Genomic DNA, 23,171 nt, shown 5'->3' with positions numbered 1-23,171 from the left:
GTTTAATAATAATAATAAAATAATAATAATAAAAGAAAAAGGAACATGAATAAGCTACTATGAATAGCATAGTGAACGCATTATTGTAGCCACAACAGACACGAAGCTCACGCCTACCACACCACTACAAGTTTATATGCCAACTAGTTCCGCAGATGATGAAGAGATTGAAGAAATGTATGACACGATAAAAGAAATTATTCAGATAGTTAAGGGAGCTGGAAACTTACTAGTCATGGACGACTGGAATTCAATAGTAGGAAAAGGAAGAGAAGGAAAAGTAGTAGGTGAATACGGAATGGGAGTAGGGAATGAAAGAGAAAGCCGTCTGGCAGAATTTTGCACAGAGCACAACTTAATCATAGCTAACATTTTGTCTAAGAATCATGAAGGAAGGTTGTACATGTGGAAGAGTCCTGGAGACACTGGAAAGTTTCAGATAGATTATATAATGGTAAGCCAGAGATTTAGAAGCCAGTTTTTAAATTATGAGACATTTACAGGAACAGATGTGGACTCTGAACATAATTATTGGTTATGAACTGTAGATTGAAACTGAAGAAACTGCAAAAAGGTAGGGATTTTAGAAGATGGGACCAGGATAAACTGAAAGAACCAGAGGTTGTAAAGAGTTTCAGAGAAAGCATTAGGGAATGATTGACAAGAACAGGGGAAAGAAATACAACAGAAGAAGAATGGGTAGCATTGAGAGATGAAATAGTGAAAGCAGCAGAGGATCAAGTAAGCAAAAAGACAGGGATAGTAGAAATTCTTGGGTAACAGAAGAGATATTGAATTTAAGTGATGAAAGGAGACAATATAAAAATGCAGTAAATGAAGCAGGCAAAAAGGAATACAAATGTCTCAACAATGCGGTTCCAACAGGAATTGCAAAATGGCTAAGCAGGGATGACTAGAGGACAAATGTAAGGATGTAGAAGTATGTATCACTAGGGGTAAGACAGACACTGCCTACAAGAAAATTAGAGAGACCACTGGAGAAAAAGAACCATCTGTATGAATATCAAGAGCTCAGAAGGAAAACCAGTCCTAAGCAAAGACGGGAAAGCAGAAACGTTGAAGGAGTATATAGAGGGTCTATACAAGGGCGATGTACTTGAGGGCAATATTACTGAAATGGAAGAGGATATACATGAAGATGAAATGGGAGACATGATACTGCGTGAAGAATTTGACAGAGCACTGAAAGACCTAACTCGAAACAAGGTCCCGGGAGTAGACGACATTCCATCAGAACTACTGATAGCCTCTGGAGAGCCAGTCATGACAAAACTCTTAGCAACTGGTGTTCAAGATGTATCAGACAGGCAAAGTACCCTCAGACTTCAAGAAGAACATAATAATTCCAATCCCAAAGAAAGCAGGCGTTGACAGGTGCGAAAATTACCAAACTATCAGTTTAATAAGTCATGGCTGTAAAATACTAACACAAATTCTTTACTGACAAATAGAAAACCTGGTAGAAGCCAACCCCTGGGATGATCACTTTGGATTCCATAGAAATGTTGGAACACATGAGGCAATAGTGACCCTACGACTTATCTTAGAAGATAAACTAAGGAAAGGCAAACCTACGTTTATAACTAGCATTTGTAGACTTATAGAAAGTGTTTGATGGAGTTGACTGGAATAATCTCTTTCAAAGTCTAAAGGCGGCAGGGGTAAAAAACAAGGAGTGAAAGGGTATTTACAATTTGCACAGAAACCAGATGGCAGTTATAGAATACAAGTAGAGGATACAAAATGTAGATGGACTATGGCAAGGAAAGTGTTTCTGAAGAAGAGAAATTGGTTAATATCGAATATAGATTTACATGTCAGGAAGTCTTTTCTAAAAGTATTTGTATGGAGTGTAGCCATGTATGGAAGTGAAACATGGACGATAAACAGTTTAGACAAGAAGAGAATAGAAGCTTTCGAAATGTGGTGCTGCAGAAGAATGCTGAAGATTAGATGGGTACATCACTTAACTAATGAGGAGGTACTGAATAGAACTGGGGAGAAGAGGAATTTGTGGCACAACTTGACTACAAGAAGGGATTGGTTGGTAGGACATGTTCTGAGGCATCAAGGTATCACAAATTTAGTATTGGAGGGCAGCGTGGAGGGTAAAAATCGTAGAGGGAGACCAAGAGGTGAATACACTAAGCAGATTCAGAAGGATGTAGGTTGCAGTAGGTACTTGGAGATGAAGAAGCCTGCACAGGATAGAGTAGCACGGAGAGCTGCATCAAACTAGTATCTGCACTTAAGACCACAACAACAACAACAGCAAGAACATCATGATTGCCACCTCCTGACTTTGTTCTTTACAGTTTATGACAACAGTATTTGTATAGTCCTAACTAGCAATCCTTCATTGTTACAAAGCCACTTCTGCAAAGCCTATAATTTGGTAGAAGACTCACTAAGCTCTTGTAGACTATGAATGGTTGAGTACGAGTGGTTGTCAAAATCAGATAAGCTTGGTGCTGAGTAGTCTCTGTAATGTATAAGCAAGAAGCTTGTCATTTTCACCATGGAATTTTGGATACGTTATATAACTTAAGACTCAAACAATAGAAACTCCATGTAAGAATATGAACAATGTAAGAAAAGATAGATCGCTACTTATTGTAAAGATGACACATTAAGTTACGTACATACACAATTAAAAGACACTTACAGAAAGATTTCAGCCACAGCCTTCATCAGCAAAAGAGTAACACACACTATCCATACATACAAGCAAGCATACCTCACGCACACGACTGCCAACTCCAGCATCTTGGGTCGAAATACAACTACCTTGGCGCATGCAAGCAGCAATCTGGTGGGGAAGGGGAAGGGATAGTAGTGTACGGGTGGGGAGAGGGACGAACACTGTCTGGCAGAATGTGCAGGGACTGCAATGCCAACAGGTACAATGTCAGGAGGTTGTGGTGCAGGGAGGTGGAGAAAAAAGGAGCAAAAAAGGAGAGGAGTGGCTCAAGACGGGCAGACGTGTTGACAGAGAGCAGCAAACAAAGAGGATGGGAAGCAAGAATGGGAAGGAGATAATAAAACACATGGGGTGGAAACTGTTGGGTGGAGAATGTGGGGACAGTATGTTACCATAGGTTGAGGCCAGGACAATTATGGGAGTGGAGAATGTGTTGTAAGGATAACTCCCATCTGCACAATTCAGGAAATCTGGTATTAGATTCTTTGTGGCTGGTTCCTTGGAAGTGGTGGGAGGGAAATGGCACAAGAGATCTGTTTGTGGACTACGCCTGGGGGATAGTGCCTGTCTGTGAAGGCATGGGTGAGACAATTAGCATACTGAGAAAGGGAGTTCTTGTCACTGCAGATAAGCTGTCCCCGATGGCCGGCTATATAAGAGGAATTTTTTGGTGTGAAAAAAATGACAGATGGCTCAGGTAGTGAAGCAACCACTGAAATAAAGTTTGTTACATTCAGCTGCATGTTGTGCCACAGGATGGTCTATTTTGCTCTTGACCACAGTTTGGCAGTGGCCATTCATCCTGGTGGACAGCTGGTTGGTAGTCACACCAATATAAAACACTGTGCAATCACTACAGCAGAGCTGGTACACGACATGGCTGCTTTCACAGGTGGCTTGGCACCTGATGGGGTAGGATAACCTATGACAGGACTGGAATAGGAAGTGTTCGGTGAGTGGATTGGGCAGGTGTTGCACCTCAGTTTTCCATAGGGATATGATCCTTGTGGCAAGGGATTGGGAGTGGCACAGGGATAGACTAGGATGCTGTGGAAATGGAATGTGTGACGGACCACCACTTGAGGGGTGTAGGAAGTATCTCAGGTAGGATTTCCCTCATTTTAGTGCATGATGATATGTAATCAAAGCTTTGGTGAAGGTTTTGGTTTAGTTGCTCTGGTTGGGGGCAATACTGGATGACGAAGGGCCACTTCTTTGTGGCTGGTTCCTTGGAAGTGGTGGGAGGGAAATGGCACAAGAGATCTGTTTGTGGACTACGCCTGGGGGATAGTGCCTGTCTGTGAAGGCATGGGTGAGACAATTAGCATACTGAGAAAGGGAGTTCTTGTCACTGCAGATAAGCTGTCCCCGATGGCCGGCTATATAAGAGGAATTTTTTGGTGTGAAAAAAATGACAGCTGTTGAAATGCAGGTACTGTTGACGGTTAGTGGGTTTAATATAGACAGAGGTGCGGATGAAGCCATCAGAGAGAAGGAGGTCAACATTTAGGAAGATGGAATGCTGGGTTGAGGACGACCACATGAAGCATGTGGGAGAAAAGATGTTGAGGTTGCAAAGGAACAAAGATAGGGTGTCTTGGCCCTGAGTCAAAATCATGAAGATATCATCAGACTAGACGTATGACATTTTGGGAGGCTAGGAAGGTCTTCTCTAGATGACCCATAAACAGGTTGGCATAGGAGGGTGCTATGTACGTGCCTATGGCTGTGCCATGGATTTGTTTGTATAATTTCCTTTCGAAGGAGAAGTAGTTGTGGGTTAGGATAACAGTAGTAATGTGAATGAGGTAGTGGGTTTGGAGTCTGAAGGACTTCGGACAGGTAGTGTTCAATAGCGGTAAGACCATGTGCATGAGCGATGTTGGCATATAGGGGAGTGGTGTCAACAGTGACGAGTAGAGATCCAAGAGGTAAAGAGTTGGTATGGTGGAGAGCGGGTGGAGGAAATGGTTGGTGTTTTTTTCTTGGGAAATTAGATTACAAGCAACTGGGTGGAGGTATTGGTTAAGGCTGAAATTCTTCCAGTGGGAGCATAATAACCAGCCACAATGGGGCATCCAAGACTGTTGGGTTTGTGGATTTTTGGGAGCAAGTTTAAGGTGGGCGTGCAGGATGTCATAGGGGTGAAGAGAGAAATGGATTAACAACAGAGGTTCTGGGAATGGCTTCACTTCAAGCATGGACTGTAGGTTGTGTTGGACTTCTGGGATGGGATGACTCCCGCAGAGGGTATTCTTTCGAAACTGGCCACGAATGAGAAATGTGGGAGCTGTTATAGGGAAGTGAGAAGCGGGATTTATTTCAAATCTTGTAGGAAATATTTTCACTGGGGGGGAGGGGGGGGTACAGTTGGGAGAACAAATGAGGCTCTCTCCTGGAACTGCAGAGTATGCAGCAGGAACATTTTGATTGGGGAACAGGAAAGGAAAATCTGTGCCCTTCAGGCATAGTTGGAGGAAGCAAGGAAGGAAGGAACTCTTAATGATCAAGGGAGATGGAGGGGAGGAGAGTGGTTGGGAACTGGCAGCTGGTAGGAGGATAGGAAGAAAGAAAACGTGATCTGACAGTTTTATCATCAACACCAAAAACAGGTATCTACCACTGCCAGACTTAAGTGGAGAAGAGCCTCAGGTAGAATGAGGAGCAGGAAACGTACAGCACACTTCAACTGAGGCCAAGAAGTCTAGGAATGTACAGGTGTAGGTCCTCAGTTACAGGAAAGTTCAGGGGCAGAGTAACAGGCCACCAGTATCTTCAAGCCAAATGCAGGGCTAAGTCATGTGACAGAGGACCTAGGGTCTTTATGTAAGGACTTTACAAAAGAGGACCATGTAGTGATAGTGGGTGGGGTGGGAAACAGTTTGGGCAGGGATGGGGCATATGACATACGTGGTGACCTGGACAAGATAGCTTCCCTGACTCATGGCACTAATGTACACTTTGTTGAGCTGTTCCAGTGTCATGATTGACCACACCTTGATGGAGCTGTGAGGTGAATCACTTTGCTCATGTTTCACTGGTGCCCATTGGGACTATCAACAGATGGTGTTTCAGTAGGCATGACCTACACCTAAAAAGGACTGGGAAGGGAAGATTGGTACAGCTGATTCATGAAAGTATAGGGGGTGGATCTCGGGGCCACACATGGTCAAATACCTGTTGTCATAGGTAGGAAAAGTAGGTCTTTTTTAGGATAAATCCAGACAACAGGCTCCCCTGACAATAGAGTATCTCCAGCAATTTAAAAAATACTGAAACAATCACTCACAAGACAAATTTTAACACTTCAAATATCACACATATCAGATGTCACAAAGAAAAACAAACCATTGGAAACAGTAACATGGGGCATTTCACAGACTGAACAATCCTCCATCAAAACACCAATCAATAGAAAATAAAATACAACTATTAGAAGTTGAGTTCCAATCTTTGAACTGCACAGTAGTTTGTATTACTGAGGACTGGTGTAGAGACACAGAAATCCAACATGTAGTATAATCATTGTAGGAAAGGGCAAACTCTTACTGCAGAACTACTTCAAGGGGTGGAGGATCATGCATTTATATCAGAAAAGGAACACAGTTCAAATCAAGACATGACCTCAGTACAGTTAAGTGAAGACAAACACTTTGAAATCTCAGCTACTGAATTAACAGGGCTTGATATCACCAAGAAACTAATCATTTTGTGTGTGTCTACATCTCACAGTGGTAGTGTGGACACTTTTTTCAATAAATTAGCAGAAGTTTTAGATAAAGTCTCAAGTACAAAGCTCAACATAATTCTTTGTGGGTCATTAACATCAACACTAATATCATAAATGAACCCAGCAGCACCTTCATAAACATCCTTCAAAGTTTTGGCATGTCCCTACTGGTCAATAGTGGAACAAGGGTTAATACAATGATCACATCAGTAGTTGACCATGTGGCCACAAATAAGGACAGGGAAAAATATGATGTAGCTGTAAAAGGTCTCGGACTATCAGACCATCTCTGTCAACAACAGTAAAATCAGGCATTGAATCATTCCCTAAACAAAAAGCCAACAAACGACATGTATCATAAATCAAAATAAAAGATTTTTCAAAAAAACTAGAAAAACAATGCTGGGTTGAAGTGTATAAGGAAACCAATGTGAATGTGAAATTCTCTAAATTCTTCACATTGTTTAAACTGAAATTTGAAAAGGTATTTCCAAATGTATGCATGTCTGTATCAACATCTCCCAAAAACAGATGGATAACAGCAGGTATTAAGAAGTCCTCCCAAACACTTAAACACCTCAGTTCCATGAAAAAGATTCGCAATGATCCAGAATTGTTAAATTTCTGTCATAGGTACAAAAAGATCTATAGGAAGGTGCCGATTGCTACAAAAAAAGTCATTTAATGACAAAATAATATATAATGCAGAGAATAAAAGAAAAGCAGTCTGTGATGTTATAAAAAAGGAAACGGGGAGAGGCAAACAAATGCCGAATAACATACTGCTAAGGGAGGGGGATAAGGTAATAAATGATCCACAACACTTATCAAACTATGTAAACAAGCATTTTTCAAGTATCGCAGAGAAGTTACAGCAACAGGTCCCCAAAACAAATACAACACCTGTAAATAATATTGCACTAAATACAATGATGTTACTTCCAATCACAGAGAATGAAGCCAATAAAACTTTTCAAAAACTAAAAAATAAAAAGTCAGTAGGCTTAGATGAAGTATCCATTTGTGTAATGAAACAATGCATAGGGATTATACAAGACCCCTTAACAAATATAATAAATGAATCCTTCACATCAGGGACATTTCCAGAGTAGTTAAAACAGGCAAGAGTTGTACCTTTCCTTAAGAAAGGTAATGAAGAAGACACAGAAAATTACCGACCCATTTCCCTGCTGCCAGCATTCTCAAAAATAATAGAAGCAATTATGAAAGACAGATTAAAGAATTACCTGAATAAGTACAATCTTTTAAGCGAATCAGAGTTTGGTTTCCGAAGTGGCAAAAATACGGATTCAACCATAGTAGAATTCACAAAAGTTTTACCTGATGTTCTTGATAAAGATGAGTGTGCCACAGGTATAGGGTGGGGTTGGGTTGTTTGAGGGAAGAGACCAAACTGCGAGGTCATCTGTCTCATCAGATTACGGAAGGACGATGAAGGAAGCCGGCTGTGCCCTTTCAAAGGAACCATCCCGGCATTTGCCTGGAGCGATTTAGGGAAATCACGGAAAACCTAAATCAGGATGGCCAGACGCGGGATTGAACCGTCGTCCTCCCGAATGCGAGTCCAGTGTGCTAACCACTGCGCCACCTTGCTCGGTGCCACAGGCATATTTTTGGATCTTTCTAAGGCATTTGACACAGTTGACCACAAGATTCTATTAAATAAATTAGAAGCATTAGGAATAAGAGGGGTAGCTAATAACTGGTTTCGATCATACCTAGCAGATAGGGTGCAACGAGTAGAGGCAACACATACTTAAAATAGATTGAAACATTTAGTAAAACACTTTCCAGAACCAAAATATATTAATAAAAGGGTTCCACAAGGTAGCATATTAGGACCAATACTATTACTGATGTACATCAATGACTTTCCCAGTAGTGTTACTCATGGTGAAAAAATTCTCTTCACTGATGACAGCAATATTATAGTCACTGAAAAAACAAGAGGACTCCTCGCCGAGGAAGCAAATGAAACTCTCAAGGAAGTTTATGATTGATCAATAAGCAATAAAGTGACATTGAACATAAAACTAATGCCATGTTCAGTTTGAAGAGGAAAAATGACAATGTTAAATTAAATGCGATGGCACCTCTATAGACTGTGTAACAAACGCAAAATTTCTAGGAATGAATATTGATTCGCAGTTGAAGTGGTGTGAACACACAAAGGTACCTGAAAATATATCATCAGCATGTTATGCCCTTATAACCCTATCATCAGTGTGCAACATGCAGTGTCTTTTAGTTACATATTATTCATATGTACACTCAGTTCTTAGATATGGCATTCTTTTTTGGGGAGCAAATGCACAAAATATGAACAATTTTCAAACTCCAGAAAAGAGCCATAAGAGTAATAACTAAAAATACTAGTCGAGCTCATTGTAAAGATCTGTTCAAAACACTGGGAATTTTAACTGTTCCATGTGAATACATTTACCAGTCAGTTGTACACATCAAAAATAACATTGGTAATTACTACACAACAGCTCTGTCCACAACCATGCAACAAGAGATAGACTCAACTTACATTTACCAAGAAAAAATAAACATAAAACTCAAAACAGCATTTTCTACCAAGGAATACAACTGTACAATAAATTATCAAAAGAGAAATTGCAAAAATACACATTTAAAAAGGCAGCTAAAAAGTACCTGTTATGCAATACATTTTATACATTGAAGGATCACTTAGATATGAGTAGGGATTTGATAAAAAAAAATGTTGTACAAATAAATAATAATAATAATAATAATAATAATAATAATAATAATAATTATAAAACATCCAACATTCCACATAACACCTTCACTTTATGTTTTTCCTTTCTATAAATACTTACCCCCCAAAGCTATGCATAGTACAGTACTAACAACTCCCTCTTCTTCTTTCTGAGCCCAACATTTCACTCACTATGGAGTGATGCTGACTCAGTTTTTCAGGATAGCAAATGGGAAGTTGCAGTACAGAGAATGGCCCAGAAATCACCAGTGTGTGTGTGTGCGTGTGTGATAGTGAGATATGACTGAACAGTGTGCCATTACATTATTTAATAATTTATTTGTAAAAAAAGTGTTGTATACCAGGAGTAAATCTAATGATTGTCTCTAACTAGAAGTCTGTAAATATATGTGTATACGAATTAGCTTCTTTTAAATTGGTCTAAACTTGTAAATACTTTGACATGTCCTATATCCTTGCAAAAAGAGATCTATGGATGAATAAAGCTGCTGCTGCTGCTACTGCTACTGCTACTACTACTACTACTACAACAACAACTACTACTACTACTACTGCTACTAGGTGGAGGTGTCAGATAATTGGTGGAGGCATTATGCTAGGTAGTCACCGTGATTCACAACAGCGGTGGAACATTTGTCTGCAGGTAATGTGATTAGGTCAGTATTTGTTTGGAGGTTGTGTGTAGCTATTCTTTCTTCTACTGAAAGATTGGTGTTCTGAGGAAGGGACCTGGGGAAGGATGGTGAGGCAAAGTTGGAGGTAAGGAATTCCTGGAATGTGACTAGTGGGTGGTTAGGTGGGAGGGGGGAGGATAACAGTTGTATGGTAGTATGGGATGAAAGTGACAGGATTCAATGATGGAATTAGGGTGGTTTTGGTAGGAGGGATTGGCAGCAAAGAAGTGCTTCCATTGCAGGGATCGGGAGAAGGAGAGGTAGTCTTTGACACATCTAGCATGTTACATTTGGGTGTATGGCTAAATGTGGGGCCTTTGGATAGGACTGAAACTTTTGTGGAACTGAGAGTTTTAGTGTAAAGGTTCACAACAGTGCTACAGGAATGTTTTGGCTCTTGATTAGGTGGAGAGTTGGCAAGGAGTTTGGGTGATGTGACAAGTTGAAAAGGTCAGCTAGGCAGTGTTTATGTGGTATGAGGGGTGGATGAGGAGGAACACAGCGGGTAGGATAGGGGTTGGATGGTGGTGCCCGAGGTGGCAGTAAGATGTCAGCAGGTTGGATAACTTATGGAGGTGGTGTCTGGACTGCTTCTACAGGTGCTGGAGAGCAAGGGATTTAATTTCAGAGATATGATGTATGGAGTACAGATTGCACAGTAATAGTATCTTGCAGAGAGAGCAGAGGTGGTTTTGGGATGCCTATGCTATGGAGATGTGTTTTAGCAGTACCAGATTTATGAGGGCCAAGGATTGGCAGAGTCTGAAAAAAATGAAGATCATTGTGAAAGGAGGGGTGAAATCCAGCAAAAGGAATCTTGGGTGCATTCCATGGTTTAGGCAGCATTTGAGATTGGGTTTTAGCCAGGGAAAGGAATGATTTTCGAAACTGGTGCAGAAAGGCAGAGCAGGAGTACATTGTAGAAGAAATGGTGCAAAGGAAATGGGAATGATGCAGAAATGGGCACAACAGGTGTTGATGGGTGTGAGAGGAACTGGATAAGTGAGAAGACGCTTAAAAAGTACGTAAAGACACACAAAACACACACAGATACATAAAAGTATGCACAAATATGTAAAAATAAGCAAAAATTTAACCATGCTGTACTTCTCAAAGACGTATTCTCCTTCTCCTGATCCCTGCAATGGAAGCACTTCTTTGATGCAAATTCTTCCAGCCAAAAGACTAATTCCAACAGTGAACCCTGCCTCTTCCAGTTTATACCACCATAAACCATGATCCTCCCCTTCTTCCCCCAACACCCAACCCCTCCCACCTAATCACCCACTGGTCACCTTCCAGGAATGCCTTACCTCCAACTTTGCCTCACCATCCTTCCCCAGGTCCCTTCCTCTGAACACCAACCTTTCAGTAGAAGAAAGAACAGCCAAACACAACTTCAAAACAAATCCTGACCTTATCACCCTACCTGCAGACAAAGGTTTCACCACTGTTGTTATGAATCACAGTGACTACCTGACAGAATGCCTCTGCCAATTATCTAACACCTCCACCAATAAACTCTGCCAGAGTCATTCCATCCCAGAAGTCCAACACAACTTCCAGTCCGTCCTTAAAGCCTTAGGCCATTCCCAGGACCACTCCCCTTAAGCTATTTCACTCCTCAACCTTGTGGCACCCCACACACGCACCTTCTACATGCTCCCAAAAATCCACAAATCCAACTATCCTGGACGCCCCATTGTGGCTGGTTACTGCGCCCCCACTGAAAGCCGGCAGGTGTGGTCGAGGGGTTCTAGGTGCTTCAGTCTGGAACCACGCGACCGCTACGGTCGCAGGTTCGAATCCTGCCTCGGGCATGGCTGTGTGTGATGTCCTTAGGTTAGTTAGGTTTAAGTAGTTCTAAGTTCTAGGGGACTGATGCCCTCAGATGTTAAGTCCCGTAGTCCTCAGAGCCATGTGATCCATTTTGAACCCACTGAAAGAATTTTGGTCCTCAGAAACTGACACCTCCAACTAATTGCTCGTAATCTAACTTCCCACAGCAGAAACACCAACCATTTCCTTCACTGACTCTCCACTGTATCCAACCCTTTTCCTCCTGGATCCCTACTCATCGCTGTTGACACCACCTCCCTATACAGCAACATCCCTCATGCCCATGGTCTTACCACTATTGAACACTACCCCTCAGAAGTCCTTCAGAATCCAAATCCACCACCTCATTCACCATACTACATCATACTACTCTTATCCTAACCCACAACTACTTCTCCTTTGAAGGGAAGGTATAGAAACAAATCCACGACACAGCCACGAGCACCTGCATGGCACCCTCCTATGCCAACTTATTTATGGGCCATCTAGAGGTCACCTTCCTAGCCTTCCAAAATGCCAAACCCCTAGTATGGTTCATGGTTCACTGATAATATCTTCACGATCTGGACTCAGGGCCAAGACACCAAAACTTCATTCCTTCACAAACTCAAACACCTTTTCTCCCACCTGCTTCATGTGGTCCTCCTCAACCCAGAATGCCATCTTCCTAGAAGTTGACCTCCTCCTCTCTAATGGTTCTATCTTCATCACTGTTCATATTAAACCCACCAACCACCAACAGTACCTGCACTTCCATAGTTGTCATCCCTTTCATTCCAAAAAATTCCTCTTGTATAGCCTGGCCAATGGGGGACAGCTTATCTGCAGTGACAAGAACTCCCTTGCTCAGTATGCTGAGGGTCTCACCAAGGCCTTCACAGACAGTCACTTACCAGCTCTGCTTCAATCATTGCACAGTTTTTTATATTTTATGACTACTAATCAGCTGTCCATCAGGATGAATGGCCACCTCAAAACTGTGGTCAAGAGAAAAGTGGACCACACTGTGACACAGCATGCAGCTGAACATAACATACTTGATTTTAATGACTGCTTCACTACACGAGCCTTCTGGATCCTCCCCTCCACCACCAGATTTTCTGAATTGCTCAGATGGGAGTTATCCTTATAACATATTCTCCGCTCCTGTAATTATCCTGGCCTTAACATAAGGTAACATAATGCCCCACACCCTCCACTCATCAGTTGCCAGCTTCTATGTCCTATCATCTGCTCCCCCACTCTCATCTCCCACCGTCTTGTTTGCTCCCCCTCTGCCAGTGCATCCATCGATCTTTCCCAGCTCTTCTCCATTTTCACTCCTTTTCGCCCACATCCGTACCCCACAACTTCATGACCCTGTGCCTGATGGCATTCTAAGCCCTGCATGCTCGGCCAAACATCATTCATCTCTCTCTCTCTTCATCCATACTCCACTATCCCTTTCCCTTCCCAGCCCCCTCCAGATTGCTGCTTGCATCCCACGTGACAGTTGCTTTATGTCTTGAGATGCTGAAGTTGGCAGTCATATGTGCATGAGGTGTGCTTGTTTGTGTGTATGAATGATGTGTTTCTCTTTTGCTGATGAAGGCTGTGGCTGAAAGCTTTCTGTACGAGGGCCCTTTGAAAAGTCCTTGCAAAGTCCGAGAGATGGCACCAACGGCGCATATCAAGGTAATGTTTAGTTCGTAACATCTTTGGAAAGACTGCACACCAAGTTTTAGCCACATTGGTCTACTTCTTTGTGTTTGGCATTGGTGTGACTCAAGGAAGTCGAGTGATTGTCAAACAATGGACAAAAAAGAATTTTGTGTGGTGATTAAGCATTACTTTATGAAAGCAAAACGCATCAGGAGCCTAAACAGAAGCTTGATAAACATTACAGTGATTGTGCACCTTCGATTAGAACAAAACTAAGTTGTTTCAAAATTTTCGGAGTGGCCATATGGGCACAAGTGATGCTGAACGTTCTGGACGCTCTGTGGAGGTTACAACTCCAGAAATCATTGATAAAATCCATGATATGGTGCTGGATGACAGAAGAGTTAAGGTGTATGGGATTGCTATAGTTCAATTCTTTTATCTTGGCGGCTCGCGCACGCCCGCCTAGACGCGGGAGATTGCTGCGTTGCCAGTTGCACACGACACACGCGCCAAGAGAAGCAGCGCCATAGTATAGCATAGTTCGCAAGCTTACGTTTAGGGGGGAGCACGCTGTTCATGAAGTAAAGCCACCACGGCCGCATTAACCCTTTCGCTGCTACAAAGACGTGCTCCCTGCATTCCGCGCTGTGGGCGATTTTGTCACTGCACTGCTCGCCTGTGCAGACACATTGTGTTCCGACTGCTTTGACACTCTTTATCATTCGATTCCACAAAAACTATTTGGCTCAAAAATTAGATTTTTACCTATCTTCTTCACTGATACCTTCCCCCCATAATTTTGATTCGATGTTCAACGCAGTTATTATGCAGCATTAAATATAGTAAACCATTGCACGAAATTTTGAAGAGTTTGCAGAGGTAAAGTCCACAGAGTATACTTTCCGGATGGTCGATTTTAGTTGCCACAATGTTGAGAATGCAATGTGGACAAGATACCTATATATTTCATTTAATTTAAGTACCACATAAGTGTCGTATGTAATATTGAGAAATATTCCACCTTTTCCGACTGTAACAAAAGTTTTACTTACACTGGGCACGTTTGGCTTTATTTTAAAGCACTTCAATCAATCAAAAGGAAGTAGACAAAATACATTGAACAAAACTGTGGACTTACAAAAACGTTAGGACTTGAATATACCTTCTGTCAGTGAAGTGCTCAGAGCTATGTCAAATATAATTTTGTGTGTGGCACACACAAATAGCATTTATTTGCTAAAACACTGATGAGCCAACACAAACATTGAATATTGTGCTACCGCAGCACAAAACTACGAAAGGTGACTTGGCAATGGAGGACACAAAATACAGTCCTCTTATGATGCTTCAAAAGAGAGAAACGCATCTGGTCTAAATAAGTCGCTTATTACAGTTGCAGAAGAGGGATATATTTCAATACCATTGGTAAAACTGCGACTGTGGAACAAAAACAAGAAATAGAACATGAATACCATTGTGTATGTGCCATACCTTTCACCGATGGAAGTGCTTTAAAATAAAGCCAAACGCGCCCTGTGTAAATAAAACTTTTACTACAGTCGTGGAAGACGGAATATTTCTCAATATTACATACGACACCTATATGGTACTTAAATTAAATGAGATATTGTTATACAGTAAATATTATAAGAAATTTAGGTATCTTGTCCACATTTCATTCTCAACATTGTGGCAACTAAAATCGACCATACAGAAAGTATACGCTATGGACTTTACCTCTGCAAACTCTTCAAAATTTCGTGCAATGGTTTACTACATTTAATGCTGCACATCAAAACAAAATTAAGTCATTTGTGGGGGGAATGTATCAGTCAAGAAGACGTGTAAAAATCAAATATTTTGGCCAAATAGTTTTTGTGAAATCGAATGATAAGTGTGTCAAAGCAGTGGGAACACCATGTGTCTGCACAGGCGAGAAGTACAGTGATGACAAAATCGCACACAGCGCGGAATGCTGGGAGCACATGTCTGCAGCAGCGAAAAAGTTAATGAAGAGGCAAAGCATTAGAAATTTCATTCAAACGAATAAAATTCGTGAAGTAAGGCACTCCAATATTGTTTTTAAATAAAGAAAATATGAAGCACTGCACAAGGTTTGAACTCATAACCTTTCACTTGGCAGGCCAACACCTTAACCGTTCCGCTACCTCAGCTCATTTCACTTGGCAGCCCAACACCTTAACCCTTCTGCTACCTCAGCTCATTGAACAGTGTAACTCCATAAGGACTCTAACACCTCACGCAACTACTTATAAACACTGTTGGTATGACTATGAATTACTCACGCTTCGTCGAAGTACAATAGGAAATAAACAATTACCGCGGTTCTTTATTGCGAAAAAGCAGTTCGTGAGATTGAAACAAACACCTTTCCTTGCTATCGCCTGAATTAGGAGTCTTATTGCTTGTTTGGTTTAATTAATTAATAGAATGTGAAGCAATTGGTATAAAGAATGCTTTTTCCAAACTTTCTATAAAAGAAAGTCTGCTATCAAGACATTGCTTTTGTTCTATTACTTTCTTTATGACTGAACGTTTCTAAAACTGAAGACACTCGTCCGTGCTCTGCACTGCAGTCGAGATCTGGCAACGTCGTTCTCTGTTCATTGGCTGACTGTGTTTGTGACGTCAGATGCGCAGAACGAACCTAAACTCGGCCGCCAAGATATATGACGCGCACTTTAGTGCTGTGGGCATCTCGAATGAATGGGTACATAAAATTTTGCATAAACATTTGAACATGAGAAAGCTATCTGCAAGATGGGTTCTGCGATTGCTCACACTTGACCAAAAATGGAATCGTGAAGTGTTGCAAGGATGGTTTGCGGCTGTTCAGGAAGAATCCGCATGACTTTAAGCGTTGTTTCGTCACTGTGGATGAAACATGGACACATTACTATACTCCTGAGACCAAACAACAATCTAAACAATGTGTTACCAAGGGAGAATCTGCACCAAAAAAGGCGAAGACCATTCCTTCGCCCAGAAAGGTTATGGCCACTGCCTTTTGGGATTCGCAAGGGATAATCCTCATCAACTATCTGGAAAAGGCTAAAACTATTACAGGTGAATATTATTCATCATTATTGGACCATTTGAAAACCGAGCTGCAACAAAATGCCGGCGATTGGACCGCAAAAGTCCTTTTCCATCACGACAATGCACCAGCACACGCCTCAGCAGTTGAGGTCGCAAAATTAATGGAAATAGGATTCCAAATTGTTTCACCCCCCCCACCCCCCAATTCTCCAGACTTGGCTCCCTCGGACTACTATTTGTTCGCCAATTTGAATAAATAGTTGGCGGGACAAAGATTTTATTCAAATGAGGAGGTGATTGCAGCACTAATAGCTATTTTTCAGACTTGAACAATTCCTATTATTTAGAAGGGATCAACAAATTAGAACAGTGTTGAACGAAGTGTATAAGTCTAAAAGGAGACTATGTTGAAAAATAAAGGTGGTTTACCCCCAACACGTATGTAGTTTTTATTTTTGCATGGACTTTTCAAATGCCCCTCGTAAGTGTATTTTAATTGTGGCTCTCTGCAAGTTAACAAGTCTTCTTTATGCTAAGTAGCAACGTATCTTTTCCTACAGTGTTTGTATAATGGTACGACAGACATTTTGAAATGAGAGCTTAAATTTCAAAGTACATCCAGGAGCAGACATGGCTTCTGACAACAACTTGCTGGTTGTAAACTGCTGATTAAAACAAAAGAAATTATAGAAACATAGGAAATTAAGGAGATTGAGTCAAATAAGCTAAAAGAATATTATATTATTGGTAGCTTTAAAGGTAACATTAGGCAACAACTGACTGAAAAAAGGGAAACAAATACAATAGTAGATGAGTGGGTAGTTGTGGGATATGAAATAGGGAAGGCAGCAGAGGATCAAAAAGGCGAGCTCTAGTAGAAATCCTTAGCAGCACAGGAGATACTGAATTTGACCGATGGAAGGACAAAATATAAAAATGGAGCACCTTTAGCAGGCCAATGGGTAGACAGGCATCTAAAACACAGAGATACACAGAAAGTGTAAAATGTGAATGAGGAATGCTTAGACGAGAAATGCAAAACCAAAGGAACATGAATGCATATGGGAAAGATAGATGCTGTGTACAGAAAAATTAAAGAAACCTTTAATGTGACACAGCAGTATGAATATCAAGAGCTCAGATGGCAAGCCAGTACTAAACAAAGTGGGGAAGGCCGAAAGATGGAAGTAATATAACAGAATGGCTTTATTATAGGAAGAAAGTTTAAGGCATATTGTGGAAAGTGATGAGGAAGTAGATGAAGATGAGAAGTGTGGTGAGATCCTGCGAGAAGATTTAGATGGAATGAATGATCTAAGATAAAAAAGGCACTTAGAGTAGAGAAAATTCCCTTAGAATTATTGAGATCTTGGATCAATAACAAGACAAAGCTATTCTCCCTAATATATAGAAGCATGTAATAATTCCAGTTCCTAAGAAGGCAGTTGCTGAGTGATGTAAATATTACTAAATGTTAGTTTAGTAAGTTATAGCTGCAAAATACTGACACAAATTATTTACTGAAGAATGAAAAGACTGATAGAAACTGACTTGTGGAAGATCAGTTTGGGTGCCATAGAAATGTGGGAATGCATAAGGCAATAGTGACCCTTTGACTTATATCATGAATTGAAAAATGACAAATCTATTCTTATAATATCTGTAGATTTTGCTTTTGAAAATGTTTATGATATTTGTAGATTTAGAGAAAGCTTCTGGAAATGTTGAGAGGAATATAATCTTTGAAATTCTGAAAGTGGCAGGGATAAAATACAGGGAGTAAATTATCTACAACTTGTACAGAAACCAGATTGCTATTATGAGAGTTGAAAGACATGAAACAAGTGACACCTTGACAGACTGTGAATCACAGTTTTGCACATATTAATCATAGGTTGCCAGTAAAATCAAAATTACACTGCAGATCAGAATTTCTAGATCCACTATTACAAGGCCCAGGGAAACAATGTGTAAAATGAAGTTTAAGAGCATAATTTGTAAACCAATTACACAATTTTTCATACTGCACGGAAGAGATGAAAAGACTAAGTTCACAATGTAGCATCCTTTACAATGCTCAAGAGCTCAATGAGTGAATATGTGGATTATAGCTTTTCATTGTGGAATGTTGGCTTCTGATGATCTATTGTGGCATATGACACACAGAAGATGAGTCAAGAATTTAGATATAGTCTGTCACTGAAGCATATACAAATGAAATGGTGATCCTACCACATTGTAAGAGAGCTACAGTGAAAGGAAAAATGCAATAAAGCAAGAAAGTCAGACAATTATGAATCTGATTACATTGCTACCTGACATCTATTTTTAATGCTTCTTACATTTACTGACATCATCTTACAAGGTAGCAAACAAAATGTAATGAAGTGAGTATAAAAAACAACTCATACACATGAATGACTGACAACATAATAATTTATATTTGCAGTCACTTCCTTGTATGCCGTTTCTGGTACTATTATCAATAGTTGCACTGTGCAGATCTTATGTAAAATACTCACCATATCAGGGTCATTCCAATGACCTGGACCAGCATTGGGTACAATTATATCTTGATTATTTCCATAATAATCAATAATACTTTCAACACTTGCCCATGAATCCTGGATATCATCAAAATTTCGCCACAAATTACAGTGTTCTATAATGGAAGAAAAGTTTGGCTGAAAGGAAAAGTAGCATTTCAGAGGAAATTTTCTAGCAGCACAAAAATAAAAATAAAATAAAATTTATTGGAATTATCACTACGTATATGTAATGGAAAACAAGGACAATGTAAATATTATCAGTGAAGAGAAGAATCATACCGACATTCCTGCATAGATCTGATAAACAGGCCAACTACAAGAATAGATCATTGGCCTTCCAGTCCTGTTCAGGTAGTAACCAAACTCCGGGTAACCTGGGAATCAATAATGCACTGTCACTAAAATTTTAAAGCACTGAGGGTACATAATTGTAAATATATCTATGACTGAATTTGACCAAAAGAAATGCATTGAGCACGTGGATAATATATAGCAATAGTGTCACATTTGACAGTAGACAGGTTGAGGCACATTGATCTCTCCTACCACATCCCAACCACTGCCACTTCTATCATCCTTCCCAAAACTAAAGTAACGATCTGTCTTTAATGATACCATTGCCTACAGGAAAAAAACACAGATATAAAAGATGTGAATGCTTCTATTTTCTATTCGAGGATAGGAAAGCTGGTATGGTATTGCTGATTACTGCCAAGGGAAGACAAAGGTGAGAGAATACTAGAATAAAGGGCGATTGCTGTGAAAACTGAGACTAATTAATATAACTACTCTCTGCGTCTCACATTCCATAGAATCCCACACTGTTTCAAAGGACTGCTCACAGAATATGCCGTAAGCGAATTGGGAAACAACAGGAAATCTAACTCTGTATGGTCAGATGGAATTTGAACCACTGTCCTCTTGAACATGAACACAGTATCTTATCACCTATACAGCTCTTTAAGTCACAAATTACTGTTGGGACCAATATGGAGTGTGAAAACAGTGATCTTCACTATAGTCCAATTAATATTACAATGGGTGTCACTTGTTTATACAATGTTGCCACATCAACTGCTGGCTATCATTTGGTTGTATGTGACACACAAACACGGTGGGTCACTTCGCAGATGCTGTTATGCGTAACATGGAGCAATGTTGGAAGTGGCCGATGTGAGGTATGTCAGAAATGTGAGAAGTGCTGTCGACAATTTATTTTAATTGGGCAATGACTAAACTGTGGCAGACAATGCATTTTGCAGCCTCAAATTTAAACAAATGTCCTAAGCTAACCAAAGCCTCATGATGTGCAATGTAGTCAAGAAAGCTGTGGTCAATAGCCTGCAGCAGAACTCAAGTCGTTTGCTTTGTTCACGATGATTAAAGCTAACCTCTACGAGCAAACTCAAGACAGAAAATAATTATGTTTCAGCACTACAAGCAAGCTGTAATTTCTTGCTGTCATCGGTTACCTTAAACTATCCTCATACTGGCTACATGAGCTGCCGCATTACCAACTGATGAGCAGTCCTTGTTGGCACTTTGTTGTACATTATAAGCAACACAGGCAGATTTCAAATGAAAAAAGAATGATAGGGAAGAAAAGGGCAAATAAAAAAGTCAATACAATGATGAAAATGACACAGCAGACTATTAGAAACCGAAAATTACATTTAAACCAATTAACTGAATAAAAATAATTATCAAACTCTTTTGATTAGTTTTAGAAATACAGAAGATTCACTACATTTGACGAGCTTCAAACCCACAACTTTCTACATGTCAGGTTTATACATTAACTGTTATGCTATGCCACAACACTGGGCTAAGTAGTTATAAATATAACTACAGTGACCCAGTCACAACAATGAATTACAGCCTTCAAAAATTAGGCTTCACTCAATGTTGTGCGAAGCTTACCTAGTGAAGAGTGATCACTGTAATTATGATAGATGTATATGTGACACTGAAACTATTTATTCCATTAGTATTGTTTTGTGTGTGTGTGTGTGTATGTGTGTTGAAATACGAAATAAAAGTGCCAGACCCATTATTTGAGATCTAAACATAACAAGAAGGAAAGCTGGATAAAGAATTGGAAATGAACTGACCAACTGTTGTGATAGTTTGGCAACTGTGAATGGTTCGGGCGTGATGTTGAGCGCTCTGATTGGAGGAAACCAGCTCCAACAAGTGAAATGTCAAATACTAGGTAATTGTAATCGGACTTTAAGTTAGGAGCTGGTTAAGGCCAATGAGGGTGAGCATATGGCTGTTAGTAATGTGAGCCCAATCTACATCTTAGTACTCCAAGAAATGTCTATCACAACATACACAGAATCCAAGCAAGGTTTATACTGATATGAAAGATTAATTGAGAGATGTTTTTATGAATGGCTATGATCAGTCACTCCACCACTGCACTGTTGCTCTGATCTCCATAGCACATCTGTGTCTACTGAATGTCATGTTTAATACCACGAAACACTTTGATTCTGCATGTACCCTTGAGCTAGGATTACTTTAAAATAGAATTCGAACCCAAATATCTATAGTAGCATCATAAAAAGCTCTTGAGGATGTATAATCATGCAAAAATTTATGTCAGATTGAACACTGATAGATGACGTGAAAGTGCCACAAATTCTTACTGGCCCACTACAGTTTTTAATCATGATGACAATCAATGTAACTACTCTCAATGCTTGAAAACAACTGATTGGATTGATGGGGTCAAAGTGGTCAAAGACATAAGCAAGTAGAAGTGAGAAAGGAATAAAAACGTAAAGGTGCATGAGTTGCTCCGCCCAGAAAGCAGATGGAGGCCCCATGGACAAGTTATGCAATGGGAGATGCATCCTCTGCATCTGTCCTGTATTTGCTCACCTTCCATTATCACGAGAAAACTAGCAATGAAGACAAGTTGATAAAATCTCAGGGAAGAGAATGAAGACAAAGAGACAGTAAACCATCAATAGTTGTAAAATGATTAGAAGAATTAAATTGGAAGGAAGGACTACCGACCACAGGCAGCCAAGGGCCCACCTGCATCAGAGCAGGTAACGGGGTACCTCTCCAGTACCTCAAGCGGCCGACGAGGCCAATGTGCCCCACCTCACAGGGAAGAGTAGAAACCACCTTCATGGGTAAAATGTATAAAACCAGATCAGCCACTTTGGCATCATCTGCTAGCACCAGAGGCAGCGTAGCAGCAAGTTTAAAGTTTTGTCGTAAGATGGCCAAACTGCAGCAATCCACTAGGATGTGGGCCACCACTGGAGGGGGCCATACCAACAGTGGGGCAGATCTCCACATTGTAGGATGTGGCCATGTGTCAGCCAAGTGTTGCCAATGTAAAGATGACACAGAATGGTAAATTCCCTGTGAGAAGTTCCCCTTTACTCTTAGCAGTTTGTTTGGAGAAATAAGGGCACACTAATTTGTGTTTGAAGCCTTTAACAACTGGCAGCGTAGAGTCGACCAAAGGTCTGATTCTGGTACCACCATCTCCAAAGGCAGCTCCCTGGTAGCCGATTTGGCCAACTGGTCAGTATGTTCATTTCATAGCATCCCAGTGTGGCCTGGGGTCCGGTCCAGCTTGATGGAGGTCAGCAAGGAGATCCTGCATAGTCACAACCATAAGGTGACAAGGGTAGCACTGCTTGACAGCATGAAGACTTACTCATGGAGTCTGCTGGGAGTCATCGCTGGTGCAGCAATGAATGTGACTGAGAGCTCAAACAATGAATACCAATTCTGGAGCAAATACACTGTATCTGTTCGGCAGGGAGCGTTGTTCACTGAACCAAGCATGCGTGAAGGCAAAACCAATTCTTTCATCGACCGTAGAGTCATCAGTATATACCACTTCCAAACCTGGAAATGCATCAAGGATGGCCAGGAGCATGTGACGAAAAACCACAGGGTTGAAAGAGTCTTTTGTCCCAAAGACACGTCAAGACTGATCAGAAGATGCGATACACACCATAGGAGGGTACACAATTGCTCCCTCACAAGAGGCAACAGTAGGGGAAGTTGGAGTACAGAGCAGACACACTGTATGAGAATTGTGATAATGATCCAGCCCTGGGCTGCTGTTGTTGGAGGTGGATCTCCCTTCCAGGAAAAAGGACAGGGTAAATCAGATCCTCAGGGTAGCAGCCAATGTGTATTGCACAGTTGAGTA

General features: G+C 40.7%; 1 protein-coding gene across 3 annotated transcripts in view; it reads right to left on the bottom strand.

Annotated features, from left to right (window-relative positions):
• LOC126198777 (alpha-N-acetylgalactosaminidase) overlaps positions 1-23,171 on the bottom strand; it is a 98,834-nt gene that overhangs the window by 8,362 nt on the left and 67,301 nt on the right. For all 3 annotated transcript variants that reach the window (XM_049935341.1, XM_049935340.1, XM_049935342.1), the window contains exons 5-6: positions 19,265-19,359; positions 18,959-19,120 (exon numbers count right to left, since the gene is read on the bottom strand). In XM_049935341.1, coding sequence (XP_049791298.1) covers positions 18,959-19,120; positions 19,265-19,359 — 257 coding nt within the window. The remainder of the gene's footprint in view (positions 1-18,958; positions 19,121-19,264; positions 19,360-23,171) is intronic.

The sequence above is a fragment of the Schistocerca nitens genome, chromosome 8 (assembly GCF_023898315.1).
Source record: "Schistocerca nitens isolate TAMUIC-IGC-003100 chromosome 8, iqSchNite1.1, whole genome shotgun sequence".
NCBI lineage: Eukaryota > Metazoa > Arthropoda > Insecta > Orthoptera > Acrididae > Schistocerca > Schistocerca nitens.
Note: the sequence above shows the minus strand (reverse complement) of the source record. Positions and strands in the feature narration are given on the sequence as shown.